The sequence below is a fragment of the Grammomys surdaster genome, unplaced genomic scaffold, assembly GCF_004785775.1.
Source record: "Grammomys surdaster isolate TR1022 unplaced genomic scaffold, NIH_TR_1.0 130, whole genome shotgun sequence".
Lineage (NCBI taxonomy): Eukaryota > Metazoa > Chordata > Mammalia > Rodentia > Muridae > Grammomys > Grammomys surdaster.
In genome coordinates this window covers 2756231-2775605 of record NW_021604588.1, presented here as the reverse complement: position 1 = coordinate 2775605, position 19375 = coordinate 2756231, and the positions used below count along the sequence as shown (strand labels likewise).

At 35.6% G+C, this 19375-nt stretch overlaps 1 protein-coding gene across 2 annotated transcripts in view; it reads left to right on the top strand.

The window, feature by feature from the left end:
• The window catches only part of Rasal2 (RAS protein activator like 2), a 258472-nt gene that overhangs the window by 159506 nt on the left and 79591 nt on the right, over positions 1 to 19375 (top strand). For both annotated transcript variants that reach the window (XM_028758525.1, XM_028758517.1), the window contains exon 4: positions 7256 to 7362. In XM_028758525.1, the coding sequence (XP_028614358.1) occupies positions 7256 to 7362 (107 nt within the window). The remainder of the gene's footprint in view (positions 1 to 7255; positions 7363 to 19375) is intronic.

Here is a 19375-nt window from a genome sequence, read left to right as displayed (position 1 = left end):
TATTGTCTAAAATTGTTGAAATTGCTCATGTCAGATAGATATTCCATTTTCCTCTCTTATTTTTCTGTTGTTTTATAATTTCTGTATTAGCATTCTGGAGACTGAGGCAGGAAGATAACAAATTTTAAGCCAGGCTGACTACATATTGAGACTGTCTCAAAAAAATAACAGTAAAGCAAACAACCAACCCAAACAAAACAAAACCTGTGGGATTTTGCTGACATTGTAAGTTCTGCCTATTGTAATGTTGTAGCTAGTTGTAATACAGCCTGTTATATAGGGAAAAAAAGTATTAAAATTTAATGAGCTAAGTGTTTAATGAGCTAAGTGTTTAATTCACTATTTTAGAAAAAAGAACAAATCACTCCAAAGACAGTTTTAAAGAATATATAATGAAGATGAGGCAGATAATAATGAACTGAAAAATACAAATACATAAGATAGAATCAATAAAGCCAAAAATTGTTGCCTTAAAAATCTAAAGAAGGGCTGGAGAGATGGCTCAGCGGTTAAGAGCACTGACTGCTCTTCCAGAGGTCCTGAGTTCAAATCCCAGCAACCACATGGTGGCTCACAACCATCCGTAATGAGATTGGATGCCCTCTTCTGGTGTGTCTGAAGACAGCTACAGTGTACTCATCAATAAAATAAATAAATATTTAAAAAAAAATCTAAAGAAAATAGATGACAAACTTTGATCCAAATAGGAAGTATAAACAGCTAAAACTGAAGAAGAAACTATTACAGAAAATTAATGACCTAAAAGTTGGAGATTATGGGCTGGAAAGATGCCTCAGTGATTGAGAGAAAACATAGTTGTGAGCAGTTGTTAAAGTTCTCTGAGTTATATTCAGCTCTTGTAGAGCACCTGAGTCCAGTTTAGCACCAGCATCTGGTGACTCACAATCACCTGTAATAAATTTTAGCTCCAGGGGATCTGACATCACTGTTTTCCATGTGAGCACTTATACTCAGGCATACATACTCATACACAGACACACATATATACACACAATTAAAAACAAAATAGTTTTTAAACTGGAGACTATCATAAAAAAACCTTTACAAGCATACATTTGAAAATGTGGACAAAATGCAAACAACCCACAACATCTGTGAACTATACTAAAACCTTAGTATGCTGATTGAATCATATCGCACCTCACGGGTCGTTGGTTACTTTGGATTTTTAATCTTCTTTTGTTTAAGAAATTTGTTTGAGGAAGGGGAGTGAGGGGAACAAATCTTTCGATAACGTTTCTGATGGGATGAGTAATTATAAAACTAAAATTAAAAATAAACTGGGCAGATGTTTAAAGAAAATGAAATTTGAATTAGAAGCTATCAAAAATTAAACATGATTAATTTATATTTAAATGTACTTCATAAAATTTGGGACTTTGTGGATTTTTTAAATGAGTGGTATATACATACTAAAGTCTTTAAAGATTTTATAGTTGGCCTTCCATGAAGCTTATTTATCAAAATTATAGCTGATCATTCAAGTTAATAAATGTGAAAGCTGATTGTTAAACTTGTCCAGATGGTAAAATCAATTCCATTTTAGAATGAGAAAACTAAAACTTGAAGTTAATTCCATTTGGAAAGCTGAAAATTTACCTTTATTTTTATAATAAAAATCACAGTCCTGTATAATTCATTTTAATAAAATCTTAAGTATATATGTTCATTAAAGAGGTGAAGGGATATCCAGACAAATATTCTTTGTAACTATTTTTTGTTCTTTAGTTAAAAGTTACTTATTTATCATCTTTTATCCTATTTTAATAAAAGCAATTATGGATAGAAATATAAACATTGTAAGAAATACTTGAAATTGATGTGACTACTCATTTTGTTTGTAATCTAGATCAGACCATTACTGAAACTGGGAGTGTAAGACCTCAGCTGCAGAACACCAGTGTAGCTGTGTAGCTGGCAGTATGTTTAGCTCAATGGGGGAAACCCAGAGAACATTCAAGCAGTATGAACTTAGAAATGTATGTGAAGTAGGTAGGCCTGGCTTTATAGAAATGGCTGGACTGAAGGTCACCTACAATTTGATAAAAGGGTAAACACTCTTTAAAGAAAGGCACTAGAGAATGAGTGTGACCAGTTCCCACAGATCGTCAGACTCAGGCATATTGTTTGCAAAGAGAAGGAATGTGTAAAGAAGGCATTTGACCTTTTTTTCCCAAATGCCTGATTGTGTAAAGATCTATAGTGAAATAATTCCATCAAAAAAGCTGTGTTTAGAGGAAATTACTTATAATTGTGCACAGAATAATATTAAGTAGATGGAAACAGTTGGTACTAACTAGGAGATAGATTCCTGTCACAATCTGCATTTTTAAAAGCCCTAGGTTAGGATGGTAAGGGCTGACTAAAATGAAGCTGATGGGCATTTCAATGACAGCCGACACTGACTAAATGCTAAAGGGGATAAACCAACATTCTGCCCCCCAGCACCCCGCCCCCCATTTCGGTTACCTTCAGTAGCTACTTGTCTTATAGTTAAGTATCTTAGCTTTGGTTTTATACGGTGCTGTGTGCATGCTTTATTCTCATAAATGATTGTTTCATATTTATATTAAAGGACTATACATTTGTACTCATATTCTCTCTCACTTTTCTTTCTTACTCCACCATTTCTCTTCCATATCTCCCCTCTTTTGTAGGATGGAGGTCTTTTTATATTGCTTAGGCTGACCTCAGACTTTTAGGCTAAAGTGATCTTCCTGCTTCAGCCTCCCTAAAAGCTGGATTTTTTTTTAGTATGCTATTCTATTAATTAAAGTTATATGTGAGGGAGAACTGTTGTTAAAATGTCTTGACATAATCAAAATCTATTTTTTTAATTATCACTGAATGCTGAAATCATTGTTTCAGTAAATCTAACTGTATACCTCCAGTTACATTACTGAGTCAATTATAGACATAGTGTAAATACCTTAGAGCACGTCTGTAAGTTAGGTGGCACATATTACTATGAAGCTTATTAATAAGAACAACATTATTGCATCCGTTTCAGAAAAACCTAAGACAGGACAGATGCAATGGCACATACCTATAATCGAGCATCATGTGAGTGTGAAGTGAGCTTGTACAGGACATTGACTCTGAAAAATAAAAATGAAGAAACAACATCAACAAAGGAGAGTAGGCTAGAGAAATCTTAAGGGCTTTTTATAGAAAGTTGGAGGGATAATGTCTTCCAGGGTTGACAACATATATAACCCACCAAAAATGTGGTATTAGAAAATTCCTATAGTTAGATTGAAATGCTCAAAATGGTAATTTTGGGCTCAACAATGCTATTAGTTATTTAGAGATTATTCTTTGCAAGTTCTAAGATCTTGATTGATTTAGACTCCTAGAATTTGTGGAGGTAGTTATCTCATACATTGATAATTTCTTTAATAATGTTCAAGGGAGTATTATCTTCTAGAAGGCCTTTCCCCCTTATGTTTTAAGATAAGAAGTGTTTTAGGTATTCTTAATTCTTTTTGTCATTGTTACACTTTGTTATTAAGTTACATGCCTTTCTTCTTTGTTTCTTGCTTCAGTTCTGTGTATTTTGACTTGAAGAGTCTTACTAGCATCAGCATCCCAGGACCATGTCTTCCTTGATAGGCCTTGTTTGGAGTAAATGCCTAGAGTTCATGCCTTAGTTTTAAAATACAAAGAATTGTGAACATACTGTTAAAATTATTGTAGTTATTTTAGGAACAAATAAGGAAACTAGAGTTTCTGTAGTTATAGTTTCTCCCTCCATTATAGCCTATTATGTAAAACACACAGAGAACAAAGAACACGCTTGGTGGTTAAAAGCACAGGCTCTAAATGCAGACTGCGTGGGTTCTAATCCTCATTTTGCCTCTTGCCTGCTGGGCAGACATGGGCAGAGTACTAGAACATCTTGTTTTTGTGTCTATAAAATGGGGAAGATAATTCCAGTTCCAAAAAATTGTCTAGATTAAAGATGTAATTCATTTAAACCCTTCTCTGAACTAAGGCATAATAAAAGATGGCTTGGTATTACAGCATCATTATTTTTTTGTCATTGTCAAAATACTTGGTTGTTATAACTAAGAACCAGAGATACTTTTGTATTGGAGACTTAAGTTAAAACTTCAGCCTCTTTAAAAATCCACCCTCTCTTTAAAAGCCCAAAATCTTTGCACTGTGGGCCTTTGTACAATAAAAAGCTATATACTTCTTATCCCAAAAGGGAGGAACACAGATACAATCAGATTAAAGCAAAACTATCCAGCAGTATAAGTAGTTCATTGTCTAACATGTGGTCTCAGCTACAACTGAGACTGCCCCTTCACCAGTGTCCTCTGCCTGCCTCTCCCAATACCACCTCTCAGATGCTCTCCATGATACTTTCTATCCTGCAACATTAGTGCCAGAAAACACTGTGGAAGACTCTTACACATTACCAAGTTCAGCTGTCAGCTTGAAATGCAACCTTGGCTCCTCTGAACCACAGCTCTGTGTGTGACCCTGAAAAAATACTTCCTAGAAGATTGTACCTCAGTCATACTAGTCTCTTATTAATCACAGCTGATTTTCAGCCTCCTCTAACTAGTATCAATTGTCCCAGTATAGCAAAGATTTCACTTTAGTGTTGCTAGTCTTAGTAATCACAGTCAACTTTCTATCTCAGTTGAACAGAAACCTCAAATTCTTAGTACAAATTATCACAAAAGAGCTCTGAGTCTTTGCTTTCCTCTAAACTTCACAAGCCTGGCCTCTGTCATCTGCATCACATAGGTGCACATTCATACACTGGGCAGGGCCTGCCAGGGACTGAGTAATCCAGCAAGCTACCAGTCAGCCTCCTGTGAGACTACTGTCTTCTTTCTAAGTTAACATTGTTCTTTAGGGGCACAAACCTTGTGAGAAGGAAAACTCATCCAAGCGGTTATTTTATACCACGGGATAAATTGTGTTGTAAAGGGTTGAGAAATTAGTGTAAAGTACTGATTCCTTTCACTGGTTCAGTTTCTTTACCTCTTCAAGAACAATTTAATTACAAGGGTTGTTTGTTTTAATTGTATGGAGATAAAAAATATAGTAATTAACTATAGTTACTAGGTTTTGAAATCTAGTTGCTCACTTTAGCCAGTACAATTTCCAATAGTTAAAACCTTGAAATATATTTGCCTAATGAGTTCATAAGCCTGAAACTAAAATTAGATGTTTGGAAGAAAGTGAGGAAAGGAGGTTTCAATTTTTTCATTAACCAGAATATTGCATATTAAGGAAACTGTTTAATTCTATCATTTTATCCTAGCTAATTAAACTTATTTTTCTCCCAGTTTGGTTTCTGTCATTTATCCAGAGATTAAATTATCTGCATCTTTGAACCTTTATAGATAGTTATCAGAGAAAATATGAGAATTTTCTCCTGACTTACCAGCTCCTTTCCCCACCTGTCTTGTCCCCCAACTTTAGAATCACCTGACTTGGATACATCACTCTTAAAGTCATGTCTTGACATCTGAAGGTCTCGCTGTATGGTGTACTCCAACAAACTGATTTGCTTAAATTCCTTTGTGCCATTCCCATGAATCTGAGTTAATTATACTGCCGTCTTTCAGAGATGTATGTTAGAAGTCACGTGTGCCTAATTCTGAAAATGACTCCGTACATTAAGACTCATTTATCCTCTGATGGTTAGAGAGAAGCTGAGACACAGTTATTGGTCATAAATTTAAAATACAGCAATATCATGGAATGTCTCCTACTGCAGGCATATAAGCTGCGGTATCAACTTCTCAGTTGTTAGGAATATTGTAATTTGGCTAATATCTTATTGGTCAGTATGCCACAAGGAGATGAAAAGGAGACCTGTATCCAGCATGCAAACAATGATAGGGTAAGCACTTCCAGTTGGCTTTTCTTAGGCAGCATTGATTTGTGTGCATTACTGGGTCTATGTAAAATGGTGTCCTTTTAACACTAGCTGAATTTCAATTTAAGTAATTTTTTTCTGCTGTAGATTAGTGTAATACAGAGAGATTTTTTGTAAGCGAGGAAGGCAATGGATGTCTGTTAATAGCCTAAAAGTAACTAACGAGGATGTGCAGTCAAACGATTGATTGAATGAATAGCTGCTGCAGTCCTGTGTGTTTCTTCCTCGCTCGCTCGCTCTCTGCAAGCTGGAGAGAGGGAGGGGGAAGAGCAAGGCAGGGAGGGAGCACGAGAAAAATGCTTTCTCTTAAGTGGAAGTAGCACGGATCCCAGGGGCCAGGAGGCCAGAAATGGAAGTTTAAACTGCATCTATCTTTTAAAGGCAGAACAGGAGGAATCAAAATGTCAGTCTCCGGAGTCATGGTTTACTCTTTATTTTTTAAGATCTGGAAGATAACACAGAATACTTTTTTTAGGATGTGTTTTTTTTTTTTCTTGTCCATGTTGAGATTATCTAATGTTATCTGAGAAGCTGGATTCCTATCTGTCAGTTGAAGTGGAGATGGGAAGCAGTTGTGATAAAGGTATAATATATATAGATATCTGTGTGTGCATGTATATATGTGTATATCTATGTATCACTGTGAAAAAAAATTTTAAATGTAGCATGTTTATAGCTATTAAATTAGAGCTCACATCATTTGCTGGTTCTTAATCCTGTTAGATCATTTGAACAGATTTATGATTTCAGAGTAAAATGTGGGTAAGGTCATATAGCTAGAACAAGGAGAAGCTGGTCTATTTTTATATCTGCATAGGCATGTATATTCTTTTATCCTGCAGCACCTTTCAGTCTTCTCATAGCTTTTGCTACAGTCTAGTGAATCATCTGAATAAAACCGAACTTTGACCTTTGTTCAGACAGTGTCAAATCATGTACAGCACTAGTATTTCTGGATCACAAGAATATTGGAAATTTCTGATTCACTTAACTTCTAAATAGCTGATAGAGAAGTAAAGCCATATGGTATAAGAACTATTAAGTGATCCTGAAAACCTTAACATATTATAGCTTAGAAGAATTACTTCTTATATATGCACACATGAAAACGTAAGTTGTCTTTCAGAATAGATTCTTAACCCTGACCAAGTTTCTTTGTCTTTATAGGTCAAACATAACAAAGATGCCTAAAGCACATTGAGATAAAAATGTACTGGATCTATTTTTTTTTTAAAGTTTTTTGTGTATGTGTGGGAAAAACAGTAATTTTATAGTTCAGGGAAAGTCTGAAATTTTGGATCCTTGATGTTTCTATTTCCTCCACTTTTCCAGAGGTGCCCGCAGAAAGGTCCCCCCGCAGACGGAGCATCTCAGGGACCAGCACATCAGAGAAACCCAACTCCATGGACACTGCGAATACCTCTCCTTTTAAAGTACCAGTAAGTGTTGCTTTCCCCTAAAAAGAAATATTTTTCTTTTGAGAGTTAAAGTAATCCAGATATTTTGTTCCTCAAGAATTTCATTACAAAACTGAAGGTAAAGGCCAGAAGTATACATTTATTTTGATTAACTGTATATTATGAGAGAGGTCGTTAGATTTTAAGAAATATTTTTGCATGGGAAGTATTTCAAAAAACAACTAAGTACCTTAAATATAAATTTTTTGGAACTATAGAGTACAAGGCTTTACAGATGTCACTTACTTATTAGGTAAAAATATATTAATATCAAGTACAAAAGTTTGCCAAAAGCACACTGAAATGGGAAAACCATAGTGGAGCAGGATAGCCAACCACTAGATGCAGTACTTCTGTCTTACTGTAACACTCATATTTTTTATACTTTATTATTTTCTACTTTTGCGTGTGTGTGTGTGTGTGTGTGTACTCATGCATGTATGTATTTGCTGTGATGCACATAAGGAGGTTAGAGCTAAAACTGTTTAGAGTCTGTTCTCTTCTACTTTTGTATGGATTCCAGGAATTGAACTTAGGTCATTGGGCTTTGTGGCCTTAATCTCCTGAACCATCTTGCCAGCCTCAGATAACTCAGATTTTCTAAGTCATTTTTCCTCTTTGAGTATTGTGTCAGAAATGCACCTATTTGTAAACATATTAAAATTTGTAGTGTTATAAAGGGCACATTTGAAGAGTATTGCTCTAAGAGATTGGTCATTGTTTTAAGTACAATGAAAATCAGTATAAATTAGAAATAAACTTTTTTTGGGAGGGGGGCTTTTTTCCTCTATTAATAAGTCCAAACTGATATGTTCTTATTCTAATACTTTTAAGTTGAGATGGCCTTTTAAGTAGAACTTTTTTTCAGATGTGTGATGAATGTTAGTTAACACAAGTAGACATTTTATTTTTGTGAACTCTGAAGAATAATATAATTACCTCTTCTACATTAAAAGTGGGCAGAGTTTAAATATTCATTTCTGTAAGAACCTTTCAGAATTTTACAGATTTGTATAGAGTGGGTGCTAAATTAATATTGTAATGAGAATCTGGCAGCAATTTCAGAGCATCAGATTTCATATCTTACTGTATTTCTTAGTTCTGTAGGCACAGCTACATATGTTTTGATTTTTATAAATGAAAAATCATTCTTTCATCTCCTTTTTTTTTTTAAACAAAGAAGTAACCAGTGTAGCTTAACATGTATTAGTAGCTGTGCTGATTGGTTTTTATCAACTTGACATATTTAGGAGGGGGATCTTAATTGAGAAAATGCCTTCATAATTGTGAACTTTAGGCAAGTTGGTGGAATATAGTCTTTATTAGTAGTTGATTTTGGAGGCCTAATCCATTATTGGTGGTGTCATCCCCCAGCTGGTAATCCTGGGGTATATAAGAAAGCATACTGAAGAAGCCAGTAAGCAGCATCCCTCCACGGCCTCTCTATCACCTCCTGCCTACAGGTTCCTGTCTCATCTCCCTTGTAATTGGAGTATGATGTAGAACTATAAGCTGAAATCTTTCCTCCCCAGGTTGCTTTTGGTTATGGTGTTTTATCACAGCAATAGAAACCCCACTAAGACAGTAAACACTAAAGGATATGATCATATGTCAATGTATATTATATAGCCGTTCACAGTGACAACAGTGATCCTAAATTAAGAAAAAGTGTGTGATTTTTTCCCATTAATTTATTTATTCACTTAAACAATGAGGATTTTTTGCTATTTTTTTCAAGGGGTAACTGGGTATATTATCAGTTAACAATATTTAAAACTACTCATGGACAGAGTTCATTGATTAACTTGACTGGATTAAGTTCCAGTTGAAGATTTTCACACCTGTCTAGCTGGAACCAAATGGTGATTTCTTACATATTTCTTCAAGTACATAAATGAGACAACCTTCCGAACTACGGTAACAATGAAGAGTGTCCTAGATTATGTGTGAAGCTTTATATTCAGGCTTTGTAAATTTTAATCAGGAACTGCAGTTTTCACTAACTTAAATAATTAATTGGTAACTAATGTAAGAGTTATCTTAATAAAACTAGCCATTCTTAAGTAGAAGTTTCAAAGCAACAAAACAGAAGTACTTAAGACCAAGCACTACTTACTTACAGATCATGTATTCATTTGATAATCATAGAGTAATGAGGGAAAGAAAACTCCTGATGAGCAAAATCAGTCTCAAAGTCATGTATTTCTAGAATGTAATTTCTAGAATTTCTAGTCACAGCCCTAGACATTGTTCTAGAATTAACCATCAGAACAGAACCAAATTTTCTATCAACTCCCTAAAAGAAAAAGACAAGTATCTAACATGTTTTAGTAGCCCCGGCGGAGCATGCCGTCGTATCTCACAGTAGTATATTATACAGACGTTGACACTGATAATAGTGATCCCGAATCATTAAAACAAAAATGAAATTATATTTGTTTTATTTTTTAAAGTGTAACTGGGTATATTATTTGAGAATGCTTTAAATTTTAAAGATAAAGGATCTTTATAAAACTTACTGCCCAAAAAGGTCGTTTCATGCTAGATAAATAACATTTTTATTCATTGTTTGACAATTTCATGCATGTATCTAATATATTTTGATCATTTTCATTTCTCATTTTCCTCTTTTAGTTTGTTTGTGCCTTTGTTCCTCATTTAACAATGACTGTCCATTCTGACCATATTTGTAACCACCCCAGTTGCTCTGTGCAGTACATTACACATAGCAAACATCCAGTCAAATAGTTATCCAGTAGATGAATATACAGGATTTATAGAAGGATCCAAACAGAATGAGTCTCTTAGTGTAACTTATAGCTCTAGGCAACTGAAATTATAAACATTTGCTGTTCAGTGAACGTTTCATAAGAGATTATTTGTAATGAGTGTGCCTGTGTACAAAATAAGGGTTCTTCCCTCAATAAAGAGAATTTTTAATTAACAGTTAGGATTTGTGTCTAGAGTATATTCAGTGAATATTTACATTTGGAAATTGAAACTAGTTAGAATTTTTATTTAATAGTTTCTTTCTTGAGATATTTCTTTGAAACTTAGATATCATGCATATGAACAAGCTCATGATGTTTTTTGATACTTTTAAGTTTTTTTAAAAGATTCTTCAAACAATTATAATCATTTGAATAGCTTTTGCTTCTTAAAAAGAACATTTTTTTGTTGATTTTTCTTTTTAAATTTTGCTAGGGTGTTTGCCTTGGTATATTTGTGTTTTCCTCTGTATAAAACTTCCTTTGTGTATTTTATGCATTGCTCATGACATTTAAGTGATTTTATGGAGAACTGAGAACAATTGAGTAAAATAATTTATCTCTACCTACATTTAATTATGAAAGGAAAATTGTTGTGTCTTGCTGTTGTATATAATTGTTTCATACATAGTTTCTGAGTTTTGGGAACAGGCTTCTTTATACTCTATTTATAAAGTGACTATTGATATTTAGGATTTTTGTATGACTTCTACTTAGATGATACCATCCATTTGGCATTTGACTAAGAGAGAGCTGCTTGTTCTCCAGGCCAGGTGTTCAGCTTGGTGTTCTCATTTCCATAGCACAATGATCTGAGTTGGCCTTGTCTGTGACACAATGCAGTCACAGCTGCTCCATTTGTATTGGCTTTGAGCTTAGCTCTGAAAGAATTCAGACACTAAAAAATATTCCAAGATGCCCAGAAAGCCTAGTTGAAATAAGGCAGCAGCCAGATATTCCTGTATAACTTTTCTTTATTCTCTTGATACTGTAAAACTTGACCACTCCCGGTCAAACAAGTGCATGAATATAAGAGATTGTCAAATGATTAATCCTTTGTATAGTTTTCTTTTTTAAAACACTGGAAAATAAAGTGAAGACTACATTAAACTCATGAATAACAAGACATTGGGGCTGGAGAGATGGCCTAGCTATAATACTGACTGGTCTTCCAGAGGACTCAGGTTCAGTTCCCAGCATCCACAATTGGACTCACAGCCAACCATTGTAACTTTAGTTCCAGGGGATTTGATACCCTCCTCTGCTGGTCTGTGCACATGTGTGTCACACAAACATCTATGCAGGCAAAACATTTATACACATAAAATAAAAATCTTTAAATGTTTCTTAAACATTTTTAAAAAGTTGATACCCCCTTCTTAAGTATCTTCCTGTCAAAAGCAGCTAGTATTGGTTTCTGTTGTACCTGATGTCTTCTATATGCTGTGTATAAGTGCTTTTCAAAATTAAACAGACAATACTAGAAAATGTTCATTGTCAAAAGCAGTGGTTTTCGATTCTAACTAGCCATAAAACTTATACTGATGCTTAAAGATAAGCCTGGTCATCTGGTTTTTGGTTTTTGTCTTGTTTTTTTTTGGGGGGGGGTCTTGTTGTGTTACTATTTTGTTTTTTAATATTCCCAAATGAACCCTGAAATTGAGAATTGTTTGCTTCCATGATTGGTAAAATATGAGGAACTCACTTGAGCCAATCTAACTTATAAACATCGGTGTTTTCTTTTGTATCTTCATGCTGACATAAGAAACCAATCAGTGGGCTGGTGAGATGGCTCAGCGGTTAAGAGCAGCAACTGCTTTTCAGGAGGTCATGAGTTCAAATCCCAGCAACCACATACATGATGGCTCACAACCATCCATAATGAGATCTGACACCCTCATATGGGTGTCTGAAGATAGCTACAGTGTGCTTTGGGCCAGAGTGAGGAGGGGGCTGGAGCTGGGGGGGCGGGCAGGGCAAGCGAGTGGGGACAAAGCAAGAGGAAGAAGGGAAGGGGGGGAAAAAGAAACTAATAATCAGCAGTGCTTGCTCTGTGGTCTGTTGCTGCTCATCTGTAAACTGCTCTACAGTGTAGTGATTGGTTGTCTGTGTGTTTGCCATGGCTGGATAGAGTACCAGTCTGAATGCACAAACCATTTACCTGACTGTGACACAGTGGCCGCTGTAAGAGTCTGTCTTAGAAGTGAAATAATGACGTTGAAGTTACTGCATCTAAGCTGAGAAACTATTTTAATTTTTATATCGTCCTTGCTCTCATATTCTAGGACAACAATTACAGCCATTTCTCCTAGTACTTAGAGACTGTATCCGTCTCGTCTCATCTCACTGTCCCTTCATTCAGAGTTGAAGTCTGTGACAGAATCACTCTGCAATGATTTCTCTTTTAATAAAGAATACATTAGTGCTCCTATGTGCATGAATATAAATATAGGCATAAATAAACATGTTATTACCAGAGGTAATAATAACATACTAAACAGAGATGTCAGAAAGGACATGTGTGGTACAAAGTTAGAAATCCAACTTTAAGTCAGTTTAAAATAAGAATGCAATTTAATAATAGTTTAGAAAATTTGAAATTTAGCATTTTGGAGTACAGGAAAAATGAGTAAGGTTAGTTACAACTCTTTTAAGGATAGAATCTAAGAATAGAGATGTATAGATACCTGGAGAAGGGAACAGGCTGGGCAGAAATTGTTGATAAGAGTCTAACTTGAAAGAATAAAAGAATGATATGAAAGAAACACTCCTCAATCTATGGTAATCCTTAGACGTCAACTTACAGCAGCCTAAGTACTAGAGTCCAGTTTATCCTACCCTGGAGCAAAGGCCTGTTAAAGAGGATAAGGCAGTCACCTATATATAGAAATTCTTTAGATTACTGCCCTTCTTGTCCCAAGAAAAGAGATTTCCACTTGCCTTCAATGGAGGAGAGAGGCACAGTAACTTTCCCTTTATAATTAAAGACAGGTGTTTCAAACTAATTTGAGAATTGGTTAGTCACTAAGCATACCTAATTTGTACAACAGACATCAAATGTTTCCCTCGTATTTAGGAATTCATAAGCAAATGATGTGGAAAGAAAACATTAGCAATGTAATGTAAACTTTGCTAGAGTAAACTGTGCAAAGGGTGTTTTTTGCCCCTTTCTCTAAAACTTTTCAAGGTTCAAGCACCACTGCTAAAGAATACTGGAGTTGCCTTCTAACATAGAACTCTTTAATTCTATAACCAATGCCACTGCCATTTTCCTGAATTGTTTTAACATTTTGTATGTTTTATATTAAGCATGTACTAATTTTAGTTTAAACAATAGCTATAGTTTAAATTTAAAAATTAAAAAAAAAAACTCCTAAATGAGGGGTTACCAACAAAGGTGAACATTGGTGCTTATGTACGTGCGAAGGTACTATGTCTCGGCTCTTACAGAAGCTCACATTTAAGTGATGCACTGCTCTGTGTAGGATAGCTGTGATCACAACAGGGAGGCAATAGTAAGTATTATTGAAGATGCAGAGAAACTGAAACTCTCATATACTGATGGTGGGAGTGTTACTTGATGTAACCATTTAAAAAAAATAGCTTAACAGTTCCTCAAAAGGTAAAAGTTGAGTTTCTACTTGACCTAACAATTCTATTTCTAGGGATGTAAAGGAAGTGGAAAACATAGCTTTACAAAAGCACATAAATGCTTATGCCATCACTATTTATATTAGCTTCAAAGTAGCCACAACATACATATCTACTGAGGAACACATAAAATCTGTGGCCAGTTCATATAAATAGCACATTATTACCCTTAAGAAGAAATTAAGTAAAGGCATAAGCTACTATATTGGTGGCACCTACTCCCCCCCAAAAAAAGGCTAGAGAAGTCGAAAACAGAAATCCATATGTTTTATGGCTGTGTATATGAAGTGTCCAGAATCATAGAAGCAAAAGAATTCTAGAATTAGACTGTGGTGATGGTTGTATAATGTTCTCTCTCCCTCTCCCTCCCTCTTTATTTTTATTTTTTGAGATATCTCAAGTGCTAGGATTATTATAGCCATGAGCTACTAATATACTCAGCTCAGCTTTTGGAATACACAAAAACTATTGGTTTGTATACTTTTAAAAGAGTAATTTATTAGCATATAAATTACATATTAATAAAGAAGTAAAAATTAAAATATGGGCCTGTAAGACAGGATAAAAGATATAAAATCTTATTAATACTTTTTAATGTGGTTATAAATTGAATAAATAGTATTGGAGGGAAAAGGCAAAGAAGATATATTGAAGTACATTGTTATTTGCCTTCTATAGGGAAAATAATACATCTCTTATTCCAAGATGTGGGAATATAAAATATTCTAAAAGAAAATAAAAGCAGGGGCTATAGGGATGGTTAACAGTTAAGAGTACTTACTGTGCAAGTTCAGTTTATAGCATCGACTTGGTGGCTCCAACTGCCTGAAACTGCAGTTCCATGGGAACCAGTGCTGTCTTCTGGCCTCAGAGGCTTCTATGTGTACACAGTACATATATGGTTATGTGGGCTCAAAAGTTTTATCGGTTATCAATTTTGTATGTCTTAGAATGATTCATTTCTTATAGAATAAGTCATCAGCTCTTCTCTGCATCTCTTCACATCCATTAATCTCCTCTTCTCAGCTTGCCTGCCATTAACTGCCTTCAGTTGTCAGTGTTGCTTATTCCTTCCGTGAACTGGTATGAAGGCCAGCTTCATGAAGAGGAAACCAGTGCAGTATCTAAGCACTGCTCTCAGAAAGCCCTGTGCATGGATTTGAATGCTTTGTGGTTGCAATATTGAAATCCCTATCCCCTTTCTTGTATGTATGTACTGTGTTCTTATATATGAACATATTGGGGTGGCACATGTGCACATATATGTATTTGTATGCAAAGGTCAGAGAATGTCTCATATCTTTCTCAGCAGCTCTCCATCTTATTTTATTTTTTTTCTGTCTTTTTCATGTGTGTATCATGTGTACAGACATGTGTATGCTGGTACACATATGTGTGTGACCGTGCATGTAGAAGCCCAAGATTGATATTGAGAATCTTCCTAGACCTCTTATACACTTTATTCTTTGAAGTGAACTCTTTCAGTTAACCCAGGGTTGGCTGATAGAGTGAGTCCTGCTAGAGACCTAGACCTAGGAAGTCCCCTGTTTCCCATCTTCTGAGGCTAAAATTATGGGAGGGGTATCATGTCCCCAGCATTTATGTGAGTTCTAGGGATATGAACTCCAGTTCTCTTCCTTGCATGACAAGTGCTTTAACTATTTACCCATCTCCCTAGCCTCACCTAATCTGTATATTTTTTTTATTACATTTTTAGAGGGGGGGGGGGACGTGGGCCAGAAAACAACTTTTGGAAATCAGTTCTCTCCTCGTCAACCGAGGCATCAAGCTCTTACTTTGTACAGTGGCATTCTCTCCCTGCATTTTGAACAGTTGCTGCATTTAGACTGAGACACACTAGTTGTTCGGCCAGTCCTGTGTAGTGTAATAGATTGTTAACTCACTCACCTTTAGCCTCCAGTTCCTCCACATGCTGTCTAGTCTTCACATTGCTGCCAGAGTGCTTTCTTTACAAAATTTAAACTTGATTGTTACTTCTCGTATCTCAGACTTGGCAGCAAGCCCCTTCACCCACTAAGCCTTCTCACCAGCCCACACCTTATCTTCTGAGAAATGATCTGTTACTAAGCTTGGAGCTTGCTGATTGAGCCAGGCATGTTGGCCACAAGACCCGGGATCCTCCTGTCTATGCTTCTCTAGTGCAGGGGTTAGGAATACCCGCGGCCACGCCTGGCTTCTTATATAGGTGCTAGGAATCAAATCCAGGATCTCAAGCTTTTGTGACAAGCACTTTACCAACTGAGCCATATCCTCAACCCTACAATCTTGAAATACAGTCTTGAAATTCTTGATTATTACTTGACTTATTCACTCTTCAATTGAAAGAGTCTTCAAGTAGCTCTTACACATTTTAGTTGGCTTGCACAGATTACTTGTTATTAAATGTTCCCCAGTCATACATCTGAATATTTTTAAGTAAACATTAAAATACATACTCAACTATATCTTATTCATTTTATAGAATCAACACAATTTAGGCGCCAGAAGGTGTTATCTAGAAGCCCCAGAGTCCTTCTTCAATTTGTAACGGCAACATCAGACTGTCCTTTTTCATATGCTTCTGATAGTTCACTTAAATCAGTGGGTGCTGTGCATTATCATCCAAGCTATTCAAATTGTAAGTGCATGCTGTAGTAGCCGCATCATTATCTAGTAGTTTTGAGTTAATCAGCATTGTGTACTTTTTGTTTTTTCAAGATTCTTCCATTGGTCTGCTAAATGAAACAATTTTAATAAGGGTGATAGAAAAAAATGTTCTTTCTGTGGAAGTGCTTTGAACACAAGGAAGGAAAGAATGACTTGTGAAGATTACTTTTCCTATGTTTGCCCTTCATTCACAGTATAGTTGGCTATGTAGGAATGTAGTGCCTTTCAGCTCTTTAAAAATCAAACAAGAAAAAGACAATAGTAACCAATAGAACCAAAGATCAAGACCTAGTGATCTGTCCTACTTGCCTATATTTTATATAGTCAGTGAGATCACTCTTACTCAGAAGCACCTTTCTGTAAAGATCAGGTGGTTGCAGTTGGGTGGGGGGGGAACCTGCACTCTTCTCAACATATGATCTAAGAACCTTGTGTCATCCTTCCTGTCAGGCTATCAATTCATGGATTACACATTATTGGCAGTTAACAATTTGTTTCTAGAATAAGCAAAAGAATGCTAACTCTGATTTGGCCAACAACTTGGCTCAGTAGATGGAGGCACTTGTCACCAACCCTAGCAACCTCACTCTAATTCCTGGAACCCACAGAGTGGAAGGAGAGAACCAACTCATAAGTTGTTCTCTGATTTTCACATGTGTACTGTGGTGTACACACCAACACTCACATAAACACTCAAATAAATGAATGGGAAAATCTTTAGTAAACAAAGAACTGTATGCTGGGTGTGGTGACACAAACCTTTAATCCCAGCACTCCAGAGTCAAGTCGGAGGCCAGTGGATCTAAGCTTTAGGACAGCTACAGGACTATACATAGACACCCTGTGTAAAAGAGAGTGGGAGTTGTAGGAGAAAGGAGAGAGAGAAGAAGAGAGAGGGGGAGAAAAGGAAGAAAGGAAAGACTGAAAAAAGGAAAGAAAGAACTATGTTTTACTATATGATCTTAACCTGTTTGACCAAGAACAAGTTGATTGCCCTCACCTCAGATCTTTTATTTTTTTATTTTGTTTTGTTTGTTGAGACAGGGACACACATTGTAGCCCAGACTAGCCTAGAATTCACTGTGTAGCCTCCGCAAGCCTCAAACTTGTGGTAGTTTTCCTGCCTCAGCCGTACATGTGAGTGGGTGTGTACATGTGTATCTTGAATGAAACTTTGTTCAAACACAATCATAAAGAGAGAAGTGAAACCTGAAGACACTATCCACCTTGCTGCTGAATCAAACAATCTTGCACCTTACAAAAGAGTACTCGCCAAGTGGACTAGAGACCTAAATATAGGGGAGGTGATAGAAATAGGCCATGTATCTGCTAACAGAAAACAGTTGCTTTTTTTTTTTAACCTTAGCACAGGACAAGTTTTTTAGTTAAAAGAACCAATAAATCCAACTTTACAAAAACTGTTATTAGGAGCAGACAAGATACCTTCTGGGTAAAAGTGCTTGTCATAAATGGTCAAGAAAGGTAACAGCTTCATGAGTGAAGCTGTGGGGAACCGACACTTAATAATATAATATATCAGAATTTTAAGATATGTGGAGGTTTGAAAATAAAAATGAGATGGAGAATCAATTTGTTAATATTTTAATACCTTAACTCATAATAGATGTTTGTAACATTAGAAACAATACAACTAGTAAATACTCTCTAGAAGTAATATGCCTAATAAAACCTTTTCTACAATATGTTTTTCCATTTCTATTTCTTTCCCTCATTTGTTCTGTTAAAAAAAAAAAAAAAACAAAAAAGAAAACAGATAGCCCAACAGACATTAGTGAAGAGTGATCGTGTTGTTGACATTTTACCCATAGCTTACCATTATCCAGAAGAGTGATTTTCAGTACATTTCATTTCACACAAGGCAGTAGGAATTTTATTTTTTTTTTAATAGCTAATAGTCTCCACTCTCCCTCCATCTGTGATACTGTTATTCTCAGAGTCCTGGAAATGAGAGGCAGAAATTTTCAATTAAATTCATCTAGTCCATCTCCCTTGACAGTGAAAAATGCCTTTCACATTATATTAGCTAATGCTTTTTGGGGCTTCCATGATAACCTCTGGGAGACTGTCCAATGGGCTAATAGGCTAATAGACCTCACTTTAAGGCAGTGTTCTCTCTCTTAGTTTGATCCATCATTTCTCGCTATTTCAGGTCTTAAAGCTATCTTGCTTAATATTCATACTCAGAACTTAAGATCAGCTCAAGTCACTGTCAGCCATAAGGAAAGCACATGTTTACATAAGAACTGACCTGATTACCAAATTAATAGTCCAAATACCAAATCTTTCCTTTTAAAAAACAGGTTTGGCATTCTTTAATGAATATCCCCACCTCACAGTGGCTCCAATGGACTAGAGATCCATATGTAGGAAGATAATAGAAATAGCCCATGTAACTAGTGAAAACAGCAATAACAGCAGTGTAACAGCATTCTATAACCTCAGCACAGGACAAGTTTTCCATCATGGATACCAAAAATCCAGGAGCAGTTAAAAAGAAATCACTTTTAAACACACACACACACACACACAAAATGTTATTAGAAGCTGGCAAGATACTTCAGCTTGCCACTAAAAACCAGTGACCTGAGTTTGAGCCCAGAACCATTGCCAAATCTGAGGGAGAGAACTAGTTCCACAAACTTATGCCTTTGACGACTAAGTGCATACCATGGAGCACACACATACCCAAAATAAAAAAGATAAATAGAAACAAATATTTATAAAAAATATCTTTAATTACATAGTATAAAATGTTACAACAAAAAGACAGCTAATAAACTGAAAAAATATTTACGTATTTTAAAACTACTAAAAATCTAAAAACAAATGATCAAAACACAAGATATTTAAAATTTGGGGATTTGAGGAAAGACATGAACAAGTCATTT